Source organism: Vipera berus (assembly GCF_964194415.1).
Source record: "Vipera berus genome assembly, chromosome: 2".
NCBI lineage: Eukaryota > Metazoa > Chordata > Lepidosauria > Squamata > Viperidae > Vipera > Vipera berus.
The window spans coordinates 42533758-42559621 of record NC_138203.1 but is presented as its reverse complement, the minus strand read 5'-3'; the positions used below and the strand labels follow the sequence as shown (position 1 = coordinate 42559621).

Below are 25864 nucleotides of genomic sequence, written 5' to 3'. Positions count from 1 at the left end.
TTAATCACTCATCCTTTGTGTGCTGATTCTGATCCTTTTCTGTAGTTATTGTTCTAAAAATCAGGACAGTGTGTTGTTTGACCTTGTAATGTATAAATGTTTAAATCGGAGATAAATGATAGAGCTGTGATACAACTTTGTGGATCAGGTAATGTATCACAATGGTTGAATGCGTGTTTTTTTATCACTTTCACTTTTACAGTATATATACTGTAGTAAATAAATTTCTTACTTATTCTTGTACCATTTTGTTATAGTATCTCTGGAATTCCTTTCCAGTTGTTCTTTAATGTAATAATCCAGTTCCAGTAATGGCTTCCCCTCCAAGTATGGTTGCCTGAATTAGAGGATTTGCTCCCAATCTTCCAGTTAGGTCAACCAAAAAAATTAAGATATGATAGGGGGTCAGTAGAAGAAATTCATATCAAAACAACTACTCACCATGTCATTATGACAACTGGCTGTAACAAATGTGTTTCTGTTTTAACTTATGACAATTATTTGCTTAAAGTAATTTAATCTGACAGTAGCAGGATGTTGAAAGACTTTTGAAGATGTCATAAAAGCGACCTTTCTGCCATGTGCAGTGAAAAGCCATTTTTAACAAGAAATCTCAGAAACAGTACAACTTCTTTTGTACTTTGTTAATTAGTTATTGATTTGAAACAATGCACTAAAAAAAGTTAGATTAGCCAGACACCAACAAGGTCACAGTATGACATTGTAATCATGATAATCTTAGAGTAGGCACATTTTTTAATCTATGAACTCTTTTATTTTTCTATATATTGTTACGAGACTTACCTTAATATTGGCATAGTATGCAATCTAGTTTCCTCCTCATAAATAACAAGTTTATAATTTACAAAATGTCATGTCATCTTAAAGATTTACTGGATTTCATTCATGATATTATGGTTCTTTTGCTACTCTTTTCTATTTACTGTGTTATGTTTGCAAGTAATAATGACATAACTGTAAATTATGGAGCTATATAAAATCCAAATGTATAAGCCTTTAATTAAATTATTAGCAAAAAATTGTATGACTGATTTTTAAGGACTTTGTACTGCAATTCCATTTATTCTTATAAGAAAGGAAAAGTTGCATATGTAACAATAGGCTCTTTTTTTCTTATAGAAATTCACAAAATAAAGCCATACCACTGTTGGAATTCTGGATCCAGTTCCATTTTTAGTAGTATATAATAAACAGAAGCAAAAATAATAAGATAACATTCTCCAATTTTCTGCTCCCCAGATAGGTTGTGGCAAACGTTATCAACCAGTGTACCTATTGACCAAGCTGTATGGGATTTCTAGAAGTTGACATCCCAATACATTTAGTGGAAGTAATATTGATCATTCTTTCCATTATGCTTAATAGAAAACATTCAAAAGTAGAGATAAAATATATTACAGTCCAAGACTGTAAATTCAGTGTAGTACTACCTTTCTGCTGTGGAAGAATAACCATTTTTGTCAAACCCCATGCTAATTGGATCTAGAATTTTTCATTTATATTTTTTAATATGTAATGTTGACATTTTTGAATCTGAATGAAATACTACAATTTACGTGGGGCTGTCTTTGAAGTGCATCTGTCAGCTACAGTCAGGACAGAACGCAGCACATAAGCAGTCATGTGTGCTCCTCAATCAGCATGTTACATCTCTGCTTTGCAAGCTGTACTTATTATCAGTATGCTTCTAGATTCAGCTCACTGTGCTTTTTGTAATTTATAAAGCCCTTCATGATAGGGCAGGGCTTTTCAACCTTTTCACCCATTGTACCACTTTTAGGATATGGCAACATCCGAGTACTACCAGTCGCCTAGCAAGGTGTCAAAAACTTGATGACCAAAAAAAAAAAAAGGAAAAAAGTGATGAAGTACAGATAATCCTCGACTTACAACAGTTCGCTTAGTGACTGTTCGAAGTTACAATGGCACTGGAAAAAGTGCCCCCCAAGACACAGCCGAGCAAGACACCCTCTTCCTCCTGTCCGAGGTTTTCATTGTTGTGAGCATTTCTGTTGAGGATTGGCAGCCGGGATGGGGTGGGCGGGTGTTTGGTTTTTATTTCCCCCCCCTCTGCTAGGTGGTTGCAGCAGGTTTTGGTTACTTCACATGACCCTGGGACACTGTGACCATCATAAATATGAATCAGTTGCCAAGCATCTGAATGTAAATCACAAGACCCTGGGGATGCTGCAACATTCCAGCTGAGCGGTGCTTCTTCTGGACTCAGAAGCTCCAGGATCAGTGCTGAGCTCTAGCTGGATCCTGGCGCTTCCACTGAGCACTGACAGCCCCGAAGAAGCACCGATCAATTGGAAAGCAGCACTGATCCTGGTGCTTCCACTGAGCCCTGACAGCCCTGCAGCTCCAGCCATCTCTCGCTCAGGCTTGTGCGGTGCTGCCACCTGTTCAGCTCATTCCCCTCCCCCGCTACCACTTTTCTAGGATGGTCGCATTCCACCTGCCAGGTGCCAATGTACCACAGGTGGTACCCGTACCACTGGTTGAAAAGCCCTGTGATAGGGGACCTAGTTATTTGAGGGACTGCCTCTCCACAGTTATGTCTACCCTTCCCATTTGGTCTGGCAGAAGAGGATCCATCTATTAAGGATTACCCTTTGGTTGAACCCGGGATGGGAGCCTTTTCTGTTCTGGAGCCTGCTGTTTAGAATAACATTCCCCAGATTGTGGCATGTTGGCTTTTCACAAGAATTAAAGGCATGGTTTTGTAACTAGGTCTGGAGGTTAGAAGTTTTGGCTAACAATCAGCTTGTTTTTACCTTGACTGTGGTTTATATGCATGTTGCCATTTCCTGGTTTTATTTTTTATGCTATTTTTAAACTATTGCCCATTACCCAGTCATGAACTTGAGGTGGGTATCCATATCAATTGCATGAATGAATAATATTCCTCCAAAATCATACTAATTTATTTAGGAGGATTGAATGAAAGGTAATGCTTCTGGTGTTATAATTCACAAACCACTAACTGCTATGATCTATTCTTTAATAACTGTTTTTTTCAATTTAGTTGGCAGCAACTTGCTGTGAGAAGTACTGTTGTTTGTGAAATGAAATCCTGCTGTGAGTTTTCATCAGTGTGCTATAAGCAATTCACTATGATTGGGTTTTGACAGCTGAAGGAATCTCCAACTGAAATTCACCACTAAATGGAAGTGGTTTATAGTGATGATTGTATTGATGTCAGCACTGTGTGTTGCTGGACCAAAAAAACATAAAAATGGTGAACTGGGAAGTGCTGATTTGTGTAATCAAAAGCAATAAAGAGTAACAGAGATCATACTGACAAAAATATGCAAGAAGTGTTACCAAGGCAAAGGGAAGGGCTAAAACATTTTTAAGCTCTGGAGAACAAGATAACATTTGGAAGCAGCTCAGGCAAATACCTCCTGATTAACTGGGAGGTGAATAGGGAAGGAATATAGCCCAATCAGAATTGTAAGATTCTGTTACTTTAGAAAATCTCAATAAAGCTAGCCTTCTTATGGTGTTGATTTCCTGCTCTGGTCTACTTATTGGAGCTAACGAGCAAAATGGATGACTCGGTACAGTAACTCATGAGTTTTACATGAGAAAGGCTGTTGGCAAAGGGAAATAGCTGTCAAGCTTGGCATTTCACAGGAATGTATGGGTCACATTGACATTCTTCAATATTGGATAAGCTGCTCACATACTAACATTAACTGAAGTTGGATCTCACTATCTTACCCCATTTAACATACATACTTGGTACAATGCTACATCCACCTTTATTCAAAATTGAAGGACTTTCTTTCTGGCATCTGTTTGACTCGAATACAGAAAGGGAAAGCAGTGTTCAATCTGATTAACTAAACAGTGTGGAGTTTTTTGTGGCAACTTTAAGAAGTTTTTTCATTGTTGGCAAAAATGTATAATTATGCTATTCATTTATTTAAAAATCTATATAAACTAGAGTTATGAGGTTGGAAACATTACTTTTCATTCAACTCTTGTCTATTAAACCAAAGAAGGATGATAATGGGATACGTTCATAGCATTATAAACGCTATGCTTTATCTTCCAACATAATGAGTTTGACAGCCAAACATTCTTCGGCATTCTCTGAGATATCAAATAAGCATGGATTTTTGTTGTTATGAATTAATCTTATTTTATGATAAGAAACATGCTCAATATTCTTTGAGATTCTTAACTACTAATTTGTTAATCTGGAGTATTCCAACTCTATTCTACAGAAACCTTTTTAATAACTTCTTAATCCTGAAGTATCTTAAAAGTATTAACAGGAATCTAAGTACTTATATCAATTTCAAAATGATATTAATTTTTACAATACTTTCTCAGTAAACTCATTTTATCCCAAGATTTTTATTGGGATCATTACTCAAAAATATTTAAATCGCCAAATGAGGTCCCTATTTTTGCCATGTAGGAACTATGTGAGATTGATACAATAAAATGAGTACCTTAGTAGCTTTTGACCATTGTACAACTTCAATACATATTTATATAGAACATTCCTATTATCACTGACATAATATATATTCAGCATAAAATATAACAATTTATGTTTAACTCCAACGACATTTATACCCAGATTGCCTGACAAGATAGGCCAATAGCTCAATGTCATTAAAGAAAAGGTTATTTTAATAAGTCCTATAAAAGAGTTTTGATAAATGAAGAAATGATTCTATTTTGTATTTAACCTGGATTAGAATAGTGTATTTATTGAAATTATTTTTTTTTAAAATACATATTTTTTAAAACATGATCCAGAACATTTGAACTGTACTCATATAGAAGACTCTTTGTTAATCCAAAGAAATCATTATAGTCCAAAATGGAAAAATAACTACCTCTTTCACATTTAATCTAAAAAAAACTACTTCCCAGATAAATGCAGAATACTGTATGATGTCATTTGTAGATCTTAAAAATATAATCCCAATAGGACTTGGTTTCTGAAATAAATGGAATGAAAACCTCATAGACAGTTTCAAATTACAACTTCTGTCCTGCACTGACTTGTTTTCTCCAGGAGAACTGATCTTGCTCAGCGCTGAGAGTAATGTTTAGAAAGAGTAAATTATTTCTATGAAGCAGAAATAAGTAGGTCACTTCGTTATCTGCTGTACACTCTACGAACATCTGTGGTACATTTATACTAAAGTTTCAAAGCGGGTAATTCTATTTTCATGTGAATCAATCACCAACGTGTTTAAAGTTTCCATTTTGTGATCCAGAGAATCAGTCCTCCACAACAATTTTTAATCTGTGTTCATTTATTCATTATAAATTATTGTATCACAAGTGAGATCTTTTAAACAATAAGCAACTTTATATTATTTCATTTCTGTGTGACTATTTTTTTCTTATGGATAAGGAATAACTTTAGATTTAGGCCGTTCTAATCACTAATCACTCCTTGAAGAAAACTAATCACTCCTTGAAGAAAAGGGAGATAATTTCTGCTTTCTCCGTTTTATGAAATGTGGATCCATATTTTTTTCAATTCAGAGCAGCAATTTAAATAAGGGCAAAAGAAGCTACCTCTTATCAATTAAGCAATTTTTAAAAAAATCAAAAGATTAGTAGATAGCTTCTTAAACTTGCACAGAACTGGTGTTATAAATGAGAATGTTGCCATCCCATGTTAGAAGTCTTGTTACTATTTTTTCCTCAGTTAAAAATTGTATTGGATTTTTTTTAGCTGTTATGAATGGGTATTTACTTCTCTTAGTATAATTATGATGTTGAATTTAGAATTACTGTTAAGTGCCTTGAACTGTCAGGAATGTGGGATATAATTTGTTAAATAGTTAATAAACCTATTTGGCTTGTGATCAACTTGCTGTCATGTTAATCAGCACATAAATTTAAGTAATTTGGGAAGGCATTTTGTGAGTACTCAAGCCAACAGAACTTTAAGCAGGATTTGATTGAAGACCAAGTGTTCTGAACAGTGGGTTCTCCAAGTGTAAAATAATCTCCCAAGGGCTGCATGTGACCTTAAGGTGTAAGAAGGAAACTGTTTCATTAATTCATAAATAGTAATTCAGAAAACTTAGTTTTAATCTGCCTAATACTTCTTGTGTATATATATGTGTTATTTTTGTGTAGCAAAAAAGATCATTGTAGCATCATTTGGGGGAAAACCAAAAAATTTAGTAGAAGAAAATATTCAATTCTATCTCAACTTCCTATTTTAATAATATGACCTGTAATTTTGGAAATAAGTTTGGATAGGAATATATTAAACACATGGATTAATGTATTACTGAATTATCAGGGAAAATATAATGTTATCTAAGCAGTCTTTAAGAAGAAATTCTCTGTGATTATTAGGAGTCGGAAATGATTTGATGAAACATAGATATCCTTTATAATGTGCACATTACACCTCTGAAAATTAGTGAAGTAAATTAATTTTTATAAAGAATTATAAAGTATGTGTTTCTACATTCATTCCTTTGTGTTTGCTTATTTATCTCCCAATTATTTTCTCTCTTACCTGTTCTCAGAGAAATGCAGAATTCATGTATTACTGATTTAAATATGTTTACAAACCATAATGTACCCTAACAGCTGGCAATGATTATGATTGTGTAACTTCTTTGTGGATATTTATGTTTGTTTTTCCCTTTGTTGCATCAACAAATCCCATCTGGACCTTACTACCTGAACAACTGCATAGAATCCTATAGTATGATTAAGGAAAATAATCTAAGAATTGTAGCCTAGTTAAAAAGCAAATACATTTCTGAGTAGTTGTAAATTTCATTAACATTTATCCACAGAACAGTAACTGTTTAATAAAGTACATTTTAAAAACTTGAAATATCAGCAGCCCCTAACTTAGAGTAATTTCAAATAACTGATTTTGGAGATATTTGTTATGTTTTATTTTGTTTTCTTACATAATTATATATAACGTGTTTAATGTTACTTTAATCATTTAAAAAAGGATCTGTTTAAGAAAACTAATAGATTATATAATATACTTTTAATATTATGAATGATTCATTATATTTAGTTTAATAAAGCCTAATAGCAATTCATTTTTAAATGCTAGTCAGGATACATATAATAAGGAGCAAAAAGGATTATACTAGATTATTACATGTAATGGACCCAAACTTCAGTTTTGTTTCAAGAAGAAACACCCATGCCACCTATGCCACTCTGCACCACCACTGCCTGTATTCTTCTGCCCCTTGCAACTCCCAGCTTACCTTTATTGTCTTCTTCCTCCTGCTGCTCACAAGGTATGTCTGACTTGACCATTCATGAGGGCTGCATGTGGCCAGCAACTGCCTTATGAAGGACTAGGTTAGGCATGCCACATCAGCAAAAGTGGCAGTGTGCCATATAGTGGAGTTGGCAGAGCACAGGGTGGCTGGGACAGCAGAGGGTGGGTCAGTAGAGTGCAGGGTCACCAAAAGAGCAGAAATAGGGGATAAGCAGGGGAGTTGAAGTGCACTTGGTGGTTGTAAATGTGGTCAGGCTACCAAGTTGCCAAATTTTGATCATACGATTATAGGAGCACTGCAGCCACTATAACCTTGAGGACCAGATGTAAGTGTCCTGCTTTAGATAACAATCACCACACTCAAACATGGTTGATATGGAGATTAGCAATTTTACTTTGAAGCTGAAGAGATTAAAAAGCAAACGAATAATGTAAATAAAACAAAACAGAAGCTTGCCTGAGAGGTTTTTTTTTCTTTTTTGATAGGAGTGCACAGAAGAATACTCTAAATCTAATCCAGAATTCTGAGAGCCAGGTCAGGGTTGTCAAACAGTTCAGAGGTAGAGGTTTATCATATCTTTTCATTATTTAATTAAAATTTTCTTTTTCTTTAAATTCTTGATTTTTTTTCTTTTTACCTAGTCATATGAATTGACTTTGAGCTTCTCCATTTTGCTTTTATCTAACTATAAAACAAACATACCCCAGCAATCTCTTTTTATTTCTTTTCATTATCGTCTTCCCTTCATATGATCTCATACCTGAGCTACACTGGTATTAAAGAATTTTTTTCTTTTTTAGCCTGGAATACATTTTGCTATGGATATCATCTACTGAACTTTACTGACAATTCTTTTCATGATGTAATCATTTGAGGTTTTCTATTGAAAATTACAATTAGATAAATAGATTTACTAACCATTTATTTCTACTCTAAGCACTTTACTTAACATCTCTTACTTCATCTCTTAAGTGGCTGCCTTTATTTATATATCTAAACCTGGATTTTACTCATCTCTACCATGTACTTATTAGGACATTCTTGTGTTCCTTTTGTTCTGCATTGCCTTTGTACTAGCATATACTTTTTCCAACTTCCCAGGCTTTCTCCCCAATTGTGGTAATATGCTGTATCTGAACAGGCACTATAACCCTCTATTATGTTTATTCTACTCTGATTCTGTGTCAAACAGGAATGAAAAACACCAGCTTAATCAATAGTTTAATTACAATGATAGCAGACTAGAGTAATGATAATTAATACATTTATCACATGTCTAAATTTAAGGGACAATCCACAGCTTAAGATTTTCAATACATGTAACACAACAATTATTATAATAGTAAATTACATGAGTAAAACAAAACTTAGTTAAATGTTCAGTGTAGTTGGATGTTGACTGCAAAAATTTAAAGAATGAATTTATTTCTGAACACATACAATGGTTAGGTATGAAATACGTATGTTAAGTATGGTTGTGAATGACCAAATGTGAGTGCTAATATATGAAAGTTCTAGCTATTACTAGGTGAAATTTTTACAGGCAAAGATGCAGATTTCAGTTCTTAAACTGAAATTTCTTTGTGACCAAATAAAAAAGGAAAACAGTCTCCACAAGTCTCATATGTGATATATTTTGTTGATGCAGTGGAATAGAATTATATAGTTTATTATATAGTCTATGAAGTAAACTTTCTGCAGAAATTCCCATCGCCCAGTATTTTTTCTGGTAATGTATTAAATATAAATATTCCAAATATCAGTGCCCAAATAGTGCACTTTGAATCCTCAGCTGTATATGCAAATATATCCATTTCAAACTTTCCTAGATTTAAAATGTCTTGAGTTTTAAAGCCAAATATCAGCATCCTAAACTATGTAGAATGACCATAACGACGATGCTATTTTCTTAAATTCATTCATATGCATGACAATACTTTTGATATGCATCATATAGATGAACATGCAATAATGTATATTTACCAAATTCATCAATAATGATTATAAAAAGGCATGTCTACTCATGTTCAGTAGAAATTTAGGAACATAAAAACCACATAAGACTCTTGGTTAATGTATTATTTTTATTTATTTATTATAATTCATTTTAAAAAAACTTTTCAATGTGTTAATCCATCTACATTTCTTCTTTACTACCAGGTAATTTTTAAAACATTACCAAAATGCAGTGCTGCCAGTTTTTCATCCTTAAAATATTGTACACTTAGCACAAGGAATAGTTTACTTTTGAATACAGAGAGACAAAACTTATATGACAAAAGAATCAGCATTCTCCATGCCACTTTGTCTCACACCGCCTCCTTCAGATCCGCCATGGTCATTCCATGTCATAGTGTCCAGCCTATGGGTACTAGGGCAGCTCCTTATCCTTTTTTTGCTGATCACGCCCAGCATGATTGACTTTTCGAGTGAGTCAGCTCACATGACATGGCCAAAGTATGATCACCTTGTTTGGCGATCTTGGCTTCAAGTGATATTTTTGATAAGGCTCAGTCTAACACTGTGATTTTTGCAGTCCATGGGACATTATGACTAGACGGAGATATTGTATCCTAAGAATTTTTTTTTCTCTCTGCAGTTTCATACAAATGTTTCAATATAAACGGTGTGAAAACTGTAAAAAGAAATAATAATAATAATAATAATAATAATAATAATAATAATAATAATAATAATAATAATAATAATATAAAAACAACAACAACAATAACAATAACAACAACAACAACAACAATAATAATAATAATAATAATAATAATTATTATTATTATTATTGGAAGGGACTCGGAGGTAATCTAGTCCAACCCCCTGCTCAGGCACGAAACCCTATACCATTTCAGACAAATGGTTGTCCAGTCTCTTCTTAAAAACTTCCAGTGTTGGAGCATTCACCGCTTCTGGAGGCAGGTGGTCCTACTGATTAATAGTTCTAACTGTCAGGAAATTTCTCCTTAGTTCTAGGTTGTTTCTCTCTTTGATTAGTTTCCATCCATTGCTTCTTGTCTTGCCTTCAGGTGCTTTGGAGAATAGCTTGACTCCTTCTTCCCTGTGGCAGGAAGATATTGGAACACTGCTTTCATGTCACCCCTCATCCTGAGATATTGGGACACTGCTATTGTGTCACCCCTCGTCCTTTTCTTCATTAAACTAGACATATCCAATTCCAGCAACCGTTCCTTATGTTTTAGCCTCCAGTCCCCTAATCTTTGTTGCTCTTCTCTGTATTCTTTCTAGAGTCTCAACATCTTTTTTACATCGTGGTGACCAAAACTGGATGCATTATTCCAAGTGTGGCCTTACCAAGGCATTGGAAAGTATTAATACTTCACGTGATCTTGATTCTATCCCTCTGTTAATGCAGCCTAGCACTGTGTTGGCTTTTTTTGGCAGCTGCAGCACACTGCTGGGTCATATTTAAGTGATTGTCCACTAGGACTCCAAGATCCCTCTCACAGTTGCTACAATTGAGCAAGGTACCACCTATACTATACCTGTGCATTTGGTTTTTCTTGCCTAAATGTAGAACCTTACTTTTTCACCATTGAAATTCATTTTGTTAGATAACACCCAATGTTCAAGTCTGTCAAGGTCCTTCTGTATCTTAAGCCTATCTTCTGGAGTGTTGGCTATTCCTGCCAGTTTGGTATTGTCTGCAAATTTGATGAGTTCCCCATCTACTCCCTCGTCCAAATCATTGATGAAGATGTTGAAGAGCACTGGGCCCAGAACAGAGCCCTGGGGCACCCCACTACACACTTCCCTCCATGTAGATGCAGTTCCATTGAGGACCACATGCTGAGTATGGCCAGTCAGCCAGCTATGAATCCATCTGGTGGTGATGCTGTCTAACCCACATTTTTCTATCTTATCAAGTAGTAGGCTGTGGTCTACCTTAATTATGTGCCCCTCTTTCCACTTTTCATACTTGTCTTTTTTGTCTTTCAATTTATTAGAGTTCTTTATGCAGCCATGCTGGTTTCTTTTGAGAGCTGTTATTTTTCTTCTTCGCTGGTATTGTACAAGACTGGGCTTTTATAATCTCACTTTTCAAAATTCCCAAGCTTCTTGAGTTGTTTTCCCCTTGAGGATTCTCATCCATGGAATCCTTCCCAAGCTCTCTAAGTTTATTGAAATTAGCTCTCTTAAAGTCCAAGACGCTAGTTTGATTGTGTTCTATTGCTTGTGCTTGCATAATTTTGAATTCCAATATTGCATGATCACTCCCCGCCCCCAAGGTTCCTGTGGCTTCAACCCCTTCTATCATTTCATCTCTGTTAGTGAGAATTAAGTCCTATATGATGATCCCCTAGTTCCCTTTTCTACTTTTTGGGTGACAAAGTTTTCTGCTAGGTTTGTCAGGAATCTGTTTGATCTTCCACTTGGTCCAGAGTTTGTCTCCCAGTTGATGTCAGGGTAATTAAAGTCCCCCGTTACTATTGTGATGTGCTTCCTACAAACCTTAGTTAACTAACTAGCAAAAAGTTCATATGTTTCCTCTGTTTGATTGCGTGACCTATTGTATACACCTATGGCAATGTCATCCCCCCCTTTTCTATTGACCCAAATGCATTCAAGACAATTTTCATCATTGTTGTGCTTTAGCAGTGTTCCAATATCTCAAGGGCTGCCACAAAGAAGAGGGAGTAAAGCTATTTTCCAAAGATCCTGAAGGGAGGACAAGAAGCAATGCATGGAAACTAATCAAGGAGAGAAGCAACCTAGAACTAAGGAGAAACTTCCTGACAATTAGAACAATTAACCAATGGAACAACCTGCCTCCAGAGGTGGTGAATGCTCCAACACTGGAAGTTTTTAAGAAGAGACTGGACAACCATTTGTCTGAAATGGTATAGGGTTTCCTGCCTGAGCAGGGGGTTGGACTAGATGACATCCAAGGTCCCTTCCAACTATTATTATTATTATTATTATTATTATTATTATTATTATTATTATTATTATTATTATTATTATTATTATTATTATTATTATTATATAGAAAACAACTCTACCTCCTCTTTTATTAGGTCTGTTTCTTTTAAATAATTTAAATCCCTCTAGCTGCATGTTCCATTTGTGGGTTTCATCCCACCAAGTTTTATTTAATGTGTACCCCCCCTCCTCCCTCTGTCTCTGTCTGTCTCTCTCTCTGTGTCTGTCTCTCTCTCTCTGAAATGAGATTGAGCACTCTGTAGAGCACATGTTCTAAGTATGGAATACCCGTTCAGTTTTATAGTATGAAAGTCTAACTTTCAAACAGTGCAGGGTTGTAACTTGCTAGCAACAGGTTAGTTGAGCAAAAAACAAAACAAAAATACCCCTCTGTATAATTTGGCATCAAAACAGGAAATATGTGAACCTGTCACAGTAAGCAGTCTCAAAGGGCAAACTGCTTTGCTGGAGCTAATTAACCTTAGGAAATAATTACACAAATATGCAAATGTTATTTAGATAATTCCATGTGTTATCAGCTCAGGTAGTCCATCATAACTGCAGACCTTGCAATGTCTAGGTATTAGTATCTGGTGTAGTTGATAAGGCGTTAGTTTCTGCTTGCCTTCGGCTTGGTATTTAAGAATTAATGATGGCAATATTCCATTCATGATTTTGACCTGCATTTTGAAAGCTCCAGAAAAGAGAGTATATACTATATGCAAACTGCTTATCTATGGACACTGATGGCTTTGGCAGTCATAGCTTACTGTCAAAGATACTGTATTTGTTTAAAAAAAAACCCAGAGTAAGTTAACTGCTTAATTTGTTACATTACAAACAGGCTTATTAATAACATCTCTAGAATACTTAATTGTTACACAGAGAATTTTAGTTTATTCATCTGAGGTGCAACTGATTTTTTTCTTAATAGAATCTGTTTTAACCTTAATATAATTCTTCAGTTCAATGTGTATTTCACTTTGTTCTAAAAAAAACAGTCATCCATACTGCAATAGAATCAGCTGTCGAAGAAATCTCATACAGCTCAGTGCATCAGGTATAGAAAAGTTATTGTTCCTCAATTCTTATTCTCAGAATATGAATGAACAATTCTCTCATTTTAAAAGTCAACCTAATCAATGTCACAAAATTTTACTGCATGAATAAATACTGCCTTTTCCACTTCTCAGGACAATAGCCTGAAATTTTCAATATATATTATGAAACAAGTTCGTTTGACGTTTTGTGACCCAAGGTATTTTTTCTACTTAGTTCCCAAAGTAATGAAGCTTCCTAAAGGCTAACATATATTACATCTTGCATTACAAACTATTTTACATCTTCCTCATTTTTGAACAGGTTTATGAACCTAACTGGGCTTCCTAATTAAAATATTAAGTAGTGCTTTGAATGAGCAGATCGGCTTTCATTGTAATACTTCTTTTTCATTTCAGAATGCATTATATTCTGGTCCTTTCCTTAACACATGATGGAGTTAAGAGTTTTTATACTTAAAACAAAGCATGGAACTTCTATCATTTTAATTATTTTTAAAATGTATCACTTTTCAAATGAATTTAGATCAGCACTCTGATCTTACAATGGAAGAAACTGATTGAACATCTACTGAAATATGGCAAGCAACTCACAAGAAGAATCAGTAAAAGTTCTAACCAAGCTGTGTCAGCAGATCTGGAAAATGTGGTATGATAGGTACAAGTACCAGCCTTAGAATTGATAATAAATATATTTATTTTAGGGGACGTGGTGGCTCAGTGGGTTAGGACGCTGAGCTTGTCATTCAGAAGGTCGGCAGTTTGGCGGGTCAAATCCCGAGTGCCGCATAACAGAGTGAGCGCCTGTTACTTGTCCCAGCTTCTGCCAACCTAGCAGTTCGAAAGCACGTAAAAATGCAAGTAGAAAAATAGGGACCACTACAGTGGGAAGGTAACAGCGTTCCGTGCGCCTTTGGCATCTAGTCATGCCGACCACATGACCACGGAGACGTCCTCGGACAAGCGCTGGCTCTTCGGCTTTGAAATGGAGATTTATTTATTTATTGTTATTTATTTTATTACATTTATATACCGCCCTTTCCCGAGGGACTCAGGGCGGTTTACAGGGTAATTAAAACCAAAAATACAAAAGTTAAAAACCAAATTTAAAAAAGATTAAATTTATGAGCACCGGCCCCTAGAGTTGGAAACGACTAGCACACGTGCGGGGGAACCTTTACCTTTATATTTATTTTTATCCTGCCTTTATTATTTTTATGTATAGGTCAAGGTGGCAAATATAAATAATATTCCTTCTTCCTCCTATTTTCCCCACAACTACAATCCTGTAAAGTTTGTTGGGCTGAGAGAGAGTGATAATGAAGATATAATGTTAAATAGCTACATACTGCCTTTTAGAATCAACCATCAACAGTAAAGGAACGAGCAGTCAAGAAATACACCACTGACTGGCACTTGGTAGACCAGCATGAAGGGCTTGGAAAAGATAAGTAAATGGCATGATGTCTCTATACTTGCAAAACTCAGAATTGTGCGAGGCATGGTCTTGCAGTGACAGTCTGTGTAAACAAAAATTGGACTTTGAAGAAGCAATATAGGAAGAGTTTGATTGAAAAGATGAAAATTAAATTAGGGGTTGAAAGGATTTTTGGAATAGTTAAGAGGGAGAACAGACAATGGCTTTCTTAATACCTGTTGAAGAGAAAGTCATTTTGTTTTGTAACGTCAGTTTATTTCTTTCCTTTTTCTTGCACTTTTTCCCTTTTTCGTAGGAAATTCTGGTTCCAGTTGCCATTGTAACTCAAGGACTACTTGCAATGTATAACCATCCTTCTATAACCTGCTGCAGTAGGTTCTGGCTGTAATATTGATAAACAAAAATACTTTTAATCAGTATCCTTGCATATTAGATAGAGGCAAAACAATTCTAAACATTTTACACTGCTTCTGGACTGGATTAAAAAGAAGTAGAACTAGCAAGAAATTGTGTGATTAGAAGGGGAAATTCACTCCCTTCAGTTTGTGTGGTTTCTATATATTATATGTAAAGAAGAAACCAATCAAAGAATACTGTAATTTTCAATTTAATTTTGTTTGGCATGGATGAAAAATCTCTTATATTTCTTACTGCAAATTTATTTTATCTTCAGAGTAATCTTTCATTTAATTTCCAGCTCAGTGGAATGACAAATGTTTTAATAATTACTGACATATAATAAGACGTATGATTTTTTTCCTTTTTAGTAATATAAAAACTAAAAAACCAAAATTAAGAACAGGACTTTTAAATTTTTCATTGTGTTAAATAGTACATTGAATTCTATTAATAAAATATTTCATTTTTGAAAAGTGCTTAATTTGTCAGATTGTGCATGAATTTTATGTTAAAGCAGTTGGTTAGATCATTGTGAAGGAGGAATAGGATAGAATAGAATAGAATAGAATAGAATAGAATAGAATAGAATAGAATAGAATAGAATAGAATAGAATAGAATAGAATAGAATAGAATAGAATAGAATAGAATAGAATATTCTTTATTGTCCAAGTGTGATTGGACACACAAGGAATTTGTCTCCAATGCATAAACTCCCAGTGTACATACAAACAAAGTGATATAATCATAAGCTACCAATAGGAAAAGATATTAGGAAAGATGAGAACGATAATAGTAATACAGTTCTACTACATGGGCAAAAATCCTTAAGCATAAGACAGTTCTGTGGGAATTAGGTGTTCAGCAGAGTGGTGGCATAGGGGGAAAAATTGTCTTTGTGTCTAGTCGTTTTGGCATGCAATGCCCTATAGTGACGTCCTAAGGGGAGAGTTGGAACAGTTTATGTTGAGTTTATGTTTATTAAACAATTTATTTAGAAATCCACTATTGTAGCTAACTTATTTTTAACCATAAAATTAACATTGGCAGCAGTTAGTCATTTTTGTCACCAAGTCTTGATGACAGTGAGACATGTTGCTACTCAGTTTTCCATAGTTTGTCTTTTCAACTCCTTTACTGCAAAGTATTTTGATGCAATTAGAAATTTGCTTCTCAACGTTTCCATTAAAATATATCTGATTTTCTTCATTTTTCCGTTAAAGCTTGGGAATGTATCTTATGGTTTCTTTGCCTCTACCTGAAGTAACTAGTGTTGTAAACCAAGTTTGCCAAAGTGCATAAGATGGTATTTAATAGATCTGATGTTTTTAACCTCATTTAATATAGTGTTTAATACTTATGTGAAAGTAAACTTTATGTGAGAATAAACTGAATGCTTAGTTAATTATCCAACATTGAACACAAAGTAAAATAAGGATATATGATATCCCCTTAATTGTTTAATATTTATGGATAACTGTATAAGAAATGCTTCAAATGACATTACATTTTTTTTATTATGGATGTGAATGCAAATGTTCCTCTGTATACAGAAAATGTCTTCCAGGTATCTGAAAATTGAAATAAAGCCAGACTAGAAAGAAAACCAATTGATTTAAAATTAAAATACTGTATTTGCATAACTCTGTGATAATAACCTTTCCCATTGGACTTTGGGCAAATTGCCAAATATCTAACTCCTCAAGAATGTAGGTGGGCCAATTTTTTTACTTTGGAATGTATTAAATTTATACAATATCCTGGCTTTCCTCCAGGAGTTTATGCTGATGTATATAGCACCTCCTTCTCCACTTTTCCCCACAAATCCCTGTGTGATAAATTGAAGGGTAATAACTGTCTCAAAATCATCAAGTAAACATTTGTGACCAAAGGAGACTACATCATCTGGCACTGAAACGATATAGTCAAGAAATTAATAGACCAAGATGATTTCTTGAGAAGTTACCTACTTGTACAATTGATAATTCCCTTAACTTCTGGCACACAAAAATAACCAAGAGTGTTACATACAATTACTCTGAAGCAGCCTCTATTCCCAGCAAAGTTTTTAGAGCCCATGGTTTACCATAGGTATGTGAACCAAGATGGGAAGAATAGTAGAAATCTATATTGTGCAAAGAAAGCCCCCCTCCCCATTTTTGTTTTTGTTACAAAGGACAAAACTAGTCTGAAAAATGGTAAAAAAGATTGAAATTGAGACACCTCAGGAATATTGGGGGGGTGTATTGAAATGGTGACACAACCTTCAAAGCATTGTGTGGCTACAATAGCTACTCCTGTCTACATAGTCAGTAGCTACTTCGAACACCACAGAGTTCCATCTTATCATTTTGATTGGCTATTTTGGTTTATTTAATTGTATATTTCTCAGCTTATTATTATATATGTGAAGAGCTGTGAGAATGAAGTATTTGCTTCGTTGGTGGATAGAAAATTTTCTTTCTGTATATATACTTTAGCACTGGGATTTTCTAATTTTTTGTGTTCAGTCTTTTTGATTATGCAGTGCTTAATTGTATTGTAATATCTATAAGAACTGAATATGATCCCTGAGAATAGTGTTTCCTAAGAGTATGGTCCTCTTGGGAACCATCTAGGGAATCTCCTAGATGAGGTCTGTAAAATCAAAATTATTTGCCAGATATTGAAGTCATTTGCATATTTTTCAAGCAACATCACTCTTCTCATTATTGTTTTTTACTTGTTATTCAACAAAAATATTCTACAAAAGTGTCAATTTTAATTGTTAATATGGTAAATACTGATAAATAAATCTATACAATCAAACACTCTTTTGGGATTCTTCATAATTTTTAAAAGGGGGAAGGGTTTCTGAGAGCAAAAACTTTAAAAAGCACTGCTTTAAAGTATAATAGAATAAAAATAAGGACAAATGTAATTACCTGGTGAAAATGTTGACTTTAGCATAGTAAAAGGATAGGTTTTTCCATTTTTCTTAGAACTAATGAGTACTATCTATTAACATAATATACTGTCTAAACAGAATATTCTTAAATGGAGTCACTGTAGACCAAAATCCATGAAGAAAACTGAATAGCCACTGAATAGTCACCCTTAAAGTTTGAATTGTGGTCTTTTTTAATGTACATCAAGAATGGGCAAATCATTTTGTATTTGTAATGTTGCATTTTATGCTTGTAATATTATCCTAAATGGTAATATTGATAATATTGATAATCTCATTTCTCTATTTTTAATGCTGTATAAGCTACCTAAACAATAGAATGTTAGTCTCTAATCATATCATACAACATTACTGTATACCATTTTTTACAATATCATTGTTATAACAATATGATAAAAGAATAAAAAATGTGGGCAATCATTAGCTCCTGAACTAAATTTTAATGGGGTGTCTAGCCATCTTAGATTTCAGCACAGGACAAAACAACATTTCCTACTGATTTATTTCTATCCATCTCTACCAAAGACACCTCTTTAGTTTACCCAGAACCCCCAATGTATTCTATCAAGGAAGCTATTTTTTCTAGTAGAAAATTAAAATATAGATTCAAGAAGGAGAACAGCATTAGTACCCCATCAACTGATCCCAACAGAAATTTAATTTAATTTAATTTCAGTTTACTGTTATGTTGTATTAATAAAATGGCCTAAAGATAGGATCTTTAAAAAGCTATTCAGGATCAGTATCTAGTATTTTTGTTTTGTTTTGTTTTTTTAAGAGAGAAATGAGGGTAATCCTAACCTGTTGCAAATCCCTAAAAAGCTTTTGTATCTTGTAAACAGGGATTTGAATTTAATATATATTATACTCAGAGTATGCTGAACTGGGCTTTAAATCAGGTTTGTTGTTCTCCACTGAAAAAAAAGAGAGATTACTCGATTTAATTTTCACAGATGTTTAAATTTTAAATTTTAATTTTTAACTGTAGTTAATTTATTTTGGGGCTGTTATTTAATTCTTTTTTAATTTTTGTATTGTTGTTTTTTATTGTTGTTAGCCACCCTGAGTCCTTCGGGAGATAGGGTGGCATATAAGTCCCAAAAATAAATAAATAAATAAATAAAATAAATTTTACATGCTACTTACCTAATGCTAGCTGTCTTATATATAGTATTTTCCCTCTTGTAAACTTGCATTATTTAAGTTCATTATTTTAAACTGGTTTTATGCAATATTTTAATTACTGGTTTTATTATATACCACCCCGAGTCACTTTATATGAGATGGGCAGCCATATAAATTTGAGAAAATAAAAGTACGAACAAATAAAATATTATTTTTCACCTTTTCTTTTTAGGAAAATGGCTCTCCTGAAGAACATGCAATTTATGTGTGGGACCACTTTATCTCCCAGTCGTTAGCTGAAAATGTATTTGTTGTTGCTCATAGTTATGGTGGATTGGCATTTGTGGAATTGGTAAGTTATATCATTTTGTGATTCCATATATTGCTTTGAACATATATTTGCAATAATTAGGCTTTTCTTTTTTGTTTTATGATATATACGCTTGCATCTTATTCTTTTGTAAGTAGAGAGCATATTCATTTTTTGTTCCTTTGCTAAGTAGAAAAATGTCAGCAATTGGATAAACTGAAGAAGTGATTCTTAAAATTCTGTTATAGACTTGATTTCAAACAATATTTGTCTTGTTTATTTATTTAGTAAATATAGTCGTCATCTTGAACAAATAACTCTGGGTGGCTCACAATAAAATACAATAAACTAACATAAAAATAAATAAAATATAATAAATGAAACATAAAAACAAAAATAGCATAAATGCAAATAAAATTAATAAGCACATGTGGAATGCAAAATACCAAAGACAAAGCTCCTCACACATAATCCTCAATCAACATATTTATCACTATCGGGGACTAGTAAGAACCTGGCCGTTAAGCTTGTGAGTAAAATAAGGTTTTTACAGACTTCTGAAAACCCAACAAAATCAGGCCAACTGAATCTCTAGGGGAGGATATTTGACAGGCTAGGTGCCACAATAGAAGCAACTTCTGAGTCCCAGAAGATGGAACTGTTTCCCTAAGTAGACCCAGAACATATCCACTCTGCTCAGTAGATAAAAACTTATATGTAAAATATATAAATGTCTGTTCTCTTTTCTCTTTCACTTTTGTAATGCTTCATTGATCACATGTATAATTTGAAATTTTCTATGCTTCTATATAAAAAAATGAAATAAATTCTTATACACACTATTTTTTATATAAAACATAAGAAATACAGCATTGGGAGTAACAAAGCTTTCTAAAATAATCAAGATGTTTAGTTTAAACAGCTTTAATAAGTTTAATAAGTTTAAACTTAAGCTCACTTTTAATATAGAGAAACTACTGCCATAGTTACTAATATTACTGTATCACTTATATAGATAGAAATTACAATACAGCTTTAAAACTCATTTCTGTTTTGATGTTGATTCAAGATACAGTTGTTTTTTTATAGAGAGAGCTAACCCATTTAAATCATTTACGTTAGACATTTTTTCAATTATTCTTTGATTACATAGTAAATGAGATGAGATGAAATGAGAGAACATAAAAGATTTTGTTGTACTTGTTTGCTGGAATTTACTAAACTGGCTGGAACTACTAGGCAATACATAGTAAAAGTTTTATTTTACAATTTCAGTTATCCAATACCTGCATCATCCAATAACTATAGTTTTTTGTGCAATGATCAAATCATTTAATATACTAAAACATATAAAAGTGTATATAAATACTTTGAAAGCCAACAATAAAAACTGAAGGACTAAGTTTGCCTTGGCTTCCAGTGTTTGACAAAATTATCCTTTTCAAAATGTTACATGCTGTTCATATTATGAATTGTGGATAGAAAAATATTAATTATTGGATTAGTGACATAAAGATTTGGCTGACATGACTAGCTGTTTTTATGTTTACATTTTAATAACCAGGAAATGATGTCTAATCAGTAAGCAACTGAAATGCAATCCCTTTTATTTAAATTTTGAATAGCATTTTAGATGACCCATATGATTTTCAATTTTTTGTTGTAATCTTTAATTTTAGTTCAACCTTTTTAAAGTAATATAAAAAATCTGTAAGGAAGACATATAAAATACTGGATATGATTATTTATGGGTTCAAGCATAAGAAATGTTTTGAATTTGTATTGCTTCTCCCATTACCATCCCTCTAGCCATTTGTAGCTCTTGGCTTGTGATGGCATGGCTAACAAATGATCAATGTGTCATTCCCATTTTGCTTGTTTCTCTTGTCATGCTGGTGGATATCTCTTCACTTTTGTTCTTCTTTAATATAACGCTTACAGATGTTTTAGAACACAATTTGACTTCTGACCTTGGGGCTTCTAAGGTCAGGGTACTCAGGGCCTGTGAAATTATCACAAGCAGAGCTAAAAAAAATTTCCCCATTGCAGAAAATAAGCAATAAGTAAGAAGTTAAAAAGGAGCTTTGTCAGATAGACAAGACGGTCTCAGTAAGGGTCATCTTCTGTAGTCTGCTGTCTCTGCAGGAGGCATGTGCATGGGAAGAAGAATTTAATATACAATTCTAGCACATCACGAATCTATCACAATACAAAACTAGATCTAAAGAATAAATTTGAAAGAAGAGTAGGTTTAAAGTCTAAATATGCTATAAAAGAGAATCAATACACTTAATAGGGATTGACAAATATTAAGCAGCCAGCAATATCTGGGTTTTTCCCCCCCTCTTACTTAAAAAAAACTATAATCAATACACTTAATAGGGATTGACAAATATTAAGCAGCCAGCAATATCTGGGTTTTTCCCCCTCTTACTTTAAAAAAACTATAGATGCTTGCTCAATAAAACATATTCTTAACAATGAAACTAGAGTGACTATTTCTTTTTTTAAAAAAATCAGCTAAAGAGAATTAATAGGAAATGAACTTCTTTCTCTAAATAAAACCCATGTTTTTAAAAATGTGATTCTTGCATATCACAAATATTCCAATGCTCCTTACCAAATAATAATACTAAAGAAAAAAAGGCCTAAGTTTAAAAAAAGCAGGAGTACATAGGAGGAGGAAAGAGAAATCAGGCATTTGTATGGATAGCCTGGAACCTGAGACAGTGTCAGGAGGACAACTGAGGTTCAGCAAGAAGGTTCTTCATATATCTCCCAAGGAAGAGAAAAACAATCTGATTCTTAATGTTTTTCTACAATAAGGGGGTATGTAGGAAGTAAACTGATGTCTCTTATGTAGCTGGAAGTGTTGGTAACATAAGGTCTGAATAGAGTCCTTGAGATGTGCTATCTAGCTCTGATGATTCTCATCCTTTAAACAATGGGGATGGCCTTGGTTTCCTGTTTTGCATATTTTAGGATGTAGATAGAAGATATCAGATTGTTGCTGTAGAATGTTTCCATTAGATAGTTTTGTATGAAGGAAATTCTTAAGAAATTATTTTATCATTCTGTGTAGTTTCTTTGTATATTGTACTGAGATCTGAGGATTGAATTTGATCAAATATGGTGTTAGAAAGTGGCCTCTCAGCATAATGTATCTTATTCCTAATGACAACTTCTCTAATTATAATGTCATAAGCATTCTTGTATATCATCTCCTTCTGCCTTGCTGAGATTGTTACATAAGGGGAGTATTTATTGATGACTGTGGTTTGAATTTGGTGAAAGAATTCAATATAGAAATGCAATTTATTGTTAATATCTGTCTGGAAGTGTCCACACAACATTTAGTTTTTTATGCTTTTGAAATCTATAGTTGTGCGTTATCTCAGGACTGAAAATGGCTGTATATCTGCCTTGGGTCTTTTCTTGAAAGTATTCCTTAACTCTTAAGGGGTAAAAAATGTGCTTCAAAATCCTCAGAATTGTATATTTGGGGGCTTACTGAAGTAAGAGGATAAGCCTCATGCAACAATTGACTCTTCACAGTGGCTGAATGTATGGTTCAGTATTATGGGTCTGTGGATGGAAACCTTAAGACATCATCCAGGCCACGGTTGTCGAACTCGCTACATCATGTGACGTATTGCGATGTATCATGACTCTTTTTCCATTGCCGACAATGGGATGAGTGCAGCTTCAGTATGATGAAACCAGCCCATGGGCTGGCAATTTGACACCCCTGATCTAGGCCAACCTCTGCTCACGGCAGGATCCACTAAACATTCAGACTCCAATGAAGGAAAACTTACCATTTTATGTCACAATCTATTTCACTGGCCGACATATCATACAGAGAGGCTGTTAATGTGTGGACCAGAGGTCCTCAACCCCAGTCCATGGACAGCAACCGTTTCATGAAAACAAGCAAAGCCTTATTCACAGTATGCAGGCAGCATGCAAAACCACGCCCCCTCCAACCCACAGAAAAAACCTTTCTCCGTGGAACTAGTCCCTGGTGCCCAAAAGGTTGGGGGGTTTGGTATAGACTATATCTACCTCCTTAGTTTTATCCTGTTGGTTCAGTTTCTACCCTGTATGACAACAAAGCATAACAAATATTTAAATATCACTATTACAGGTATTTCTTGCTTACCACTTATTCACTTTTTTATAATCTGCTCTCCAGTATTGAAAGCAGACTAATCTCTAATTCTCATTAGAAAATTTTTACAAATATACTCTGCATTACTCTTGGACTTGAATTTCAACTTTGTGTGTACTTAAGGTTAATATTATTAATTATTAAAATAATATTATAAGAGATGGTAATACTCAAAAAATCCTGTTCAAATGTGTGTGAGAGAGAGCTTCTTAATTTTGAAACATCACACTTCAGCCCTGACCCAATACAGCTTAGATTATCACCTATACTTGCAAATAAGCAAGCAATGATGGAACTGCCATCCAAAAAGAGGATTGGGCCTGGGTACAGTCTGTTAACCTCTGAACAAGACTAATGATAATCTTCTATATGTCATTGCTAAACCAAAAATCAGCATGCAAAAATAAATCATGAATAATATTTAGGCTAAATAGTCTTTCTCATCTTTTATCCAGCAATATGAGTGAATTACTGTAAACTGTAGTTTTACATTGGCCCATTTGGACAAATCATAATTAAAGTTAATCATAATTTCACCCAGTTTGCATTATAAAGACAAGTCATAGTTAATTCAAAACAGGGAAGAAATGCTTCTGATTTCCTTACAACCAGATGGGCTCATTCCTGTATAGTAAAACATGACCTAGTACTGTAACCAAATGAGGCCAGGATGCAGCAGTTTCATATATCACACATTGAATATATTGTTCTTTCTTATTAGATTCCAATGATAAATCTGCTATCACTTCTTTTTTGAGAGGTACAGGAAGTCCATACTTAATTATCACAATTGTGACTAGCAGCTCCATTGCTAAGTTGTTAAGTGAAACATCATGATACTATACTGGACTTATTGACATCAGTTCCACTGCAGTAATTAAACACTGTGACCACAATCTGTGACTTTACATCTGGCTTCTCTGTTGATTTTGTTTGTCAGAAGCCAGCTTTGAAGTGTACAAATGGCAATTGTGTGTCCATCAGGTGTAACAATTGTCATAAATGCCTGCCAGTTGCAAGGTGCCCAAATTTCAATCACCTGATGTGGGAATGCTGTGATTGTCATATATGTGAGGACTGGTCATAAAATTACCCTTTTCAGCTTTGTTATAACTTTAAAAGGTTGCTAAAGAGAGCAGTTAAGCAAGGACTACCTGCCATTGACAGGATAACAGGTAAGCACAATGAAGTGAAATGTAATTAAGGCTGCAAAGGTAATGAGAATATCAGAGGCAATCTAGAATTGTCACTGATTGTACAGAAATTATGCATGTACATATAGTCCAGATACTTACTAGAGAACATGGGTAATTAACTTTTTATGAAAAAGAATATATTATTTTAAGAAATCACTACAAGAAGTGTTCCATACTGGCCCAAATATAAAATATATTGGGGTTTTTTTATGCCTTCCAGTCATTGTTGGTTCCTGGTGACTGTCTAGACAAGTCCCTGAAGTTTTCTTGGCAAGATTTCAGAAGTGTTTTGCCATGGCTGCCTTCCTAAGGTTGAGAGAGAATGACCGGCCCAAGGTCACCCAGCTGGCTTTGTGTCAGTAGGACTAATACTAATCATCAGCTTCTAATCTGATGCCTTAATCATTACACCAAACTGGCTCATAAAATATATTCAGTTTTTAACTGAAATAATTAAAAAAGCATGCTAAACTCAGTGCAAATGCTACTTGTTTTCTATTGTTTAACATATAAATACATTTTGAAAGATCCGAAATGCTGGCTTGGTAAAAATGCTAGTATATAAGCTGCCAGAGAAACATATCAAACAAACAAAAATATTGTTATGATTTGTGCTTCTTTAATTTTCTTCTGAAATGATTTTTATGTCACAGACATGGTAGAAATTAAAATAACTTTGGCAAAAGAAGGTTGCATTTGGTTAAAATTAAACAAAATGGAATGCCAACTGCTTAATATTATACAACAATACATACAAAAAAAGAGGAAACGGAGTTTATATGCAGGTTTCACTTCTCTTCAAAAACTGGCATTCAGTATGGTCATTTGCTTGGATCCTTTTAGCAATAAGAACATAAAACAAATCACAATAACTAAGTCTATGTGTTGCTTATTTAGACTTGCAGAATTTACTTAAAAATAGGTATAAAACAAATCATGATTCTAACTAACCAACAATAGTCTCTGTATATTGTTGCAAATATCAACATAACGTAAAA

At 33.8% G+C, this 25864-nt stretch overlaps 1 protein-coding gene across 12 annotated transcripts in view; it reads left to right on the top strand.

Moving 5' to 3' along the window:
- Positions 1–25864, top strand: part of ARB2A (ARB2 cotranscriptional regulator A) — a gene marked incomplete at its 5' end in the record, with an annotated part of 224307 nt that overhangs the window by 107454 nt on the left and 90989 nt on the right. For 10 of the 12 annotated variants that reach the window (XR_014025682.1, XM_081321747.1, XM_081321746.1 and 7 more), the window contains one exon: positions 19422–19541. Coding sequence is in view for 11 of the 12 variants with exons in the window: in XM_081321747.1 (XP_081177873.1) it covers positions 19422–19541 (120 nt within the window). Of the gene's footprint in view, positions 1–14576; positions 15447–19421; positions 19542–25864 lie in introns of those variants that run through there. The other 2 variants (XM_081321754.1, XM_081321756.1) reach the window with 2 other exon arrangements.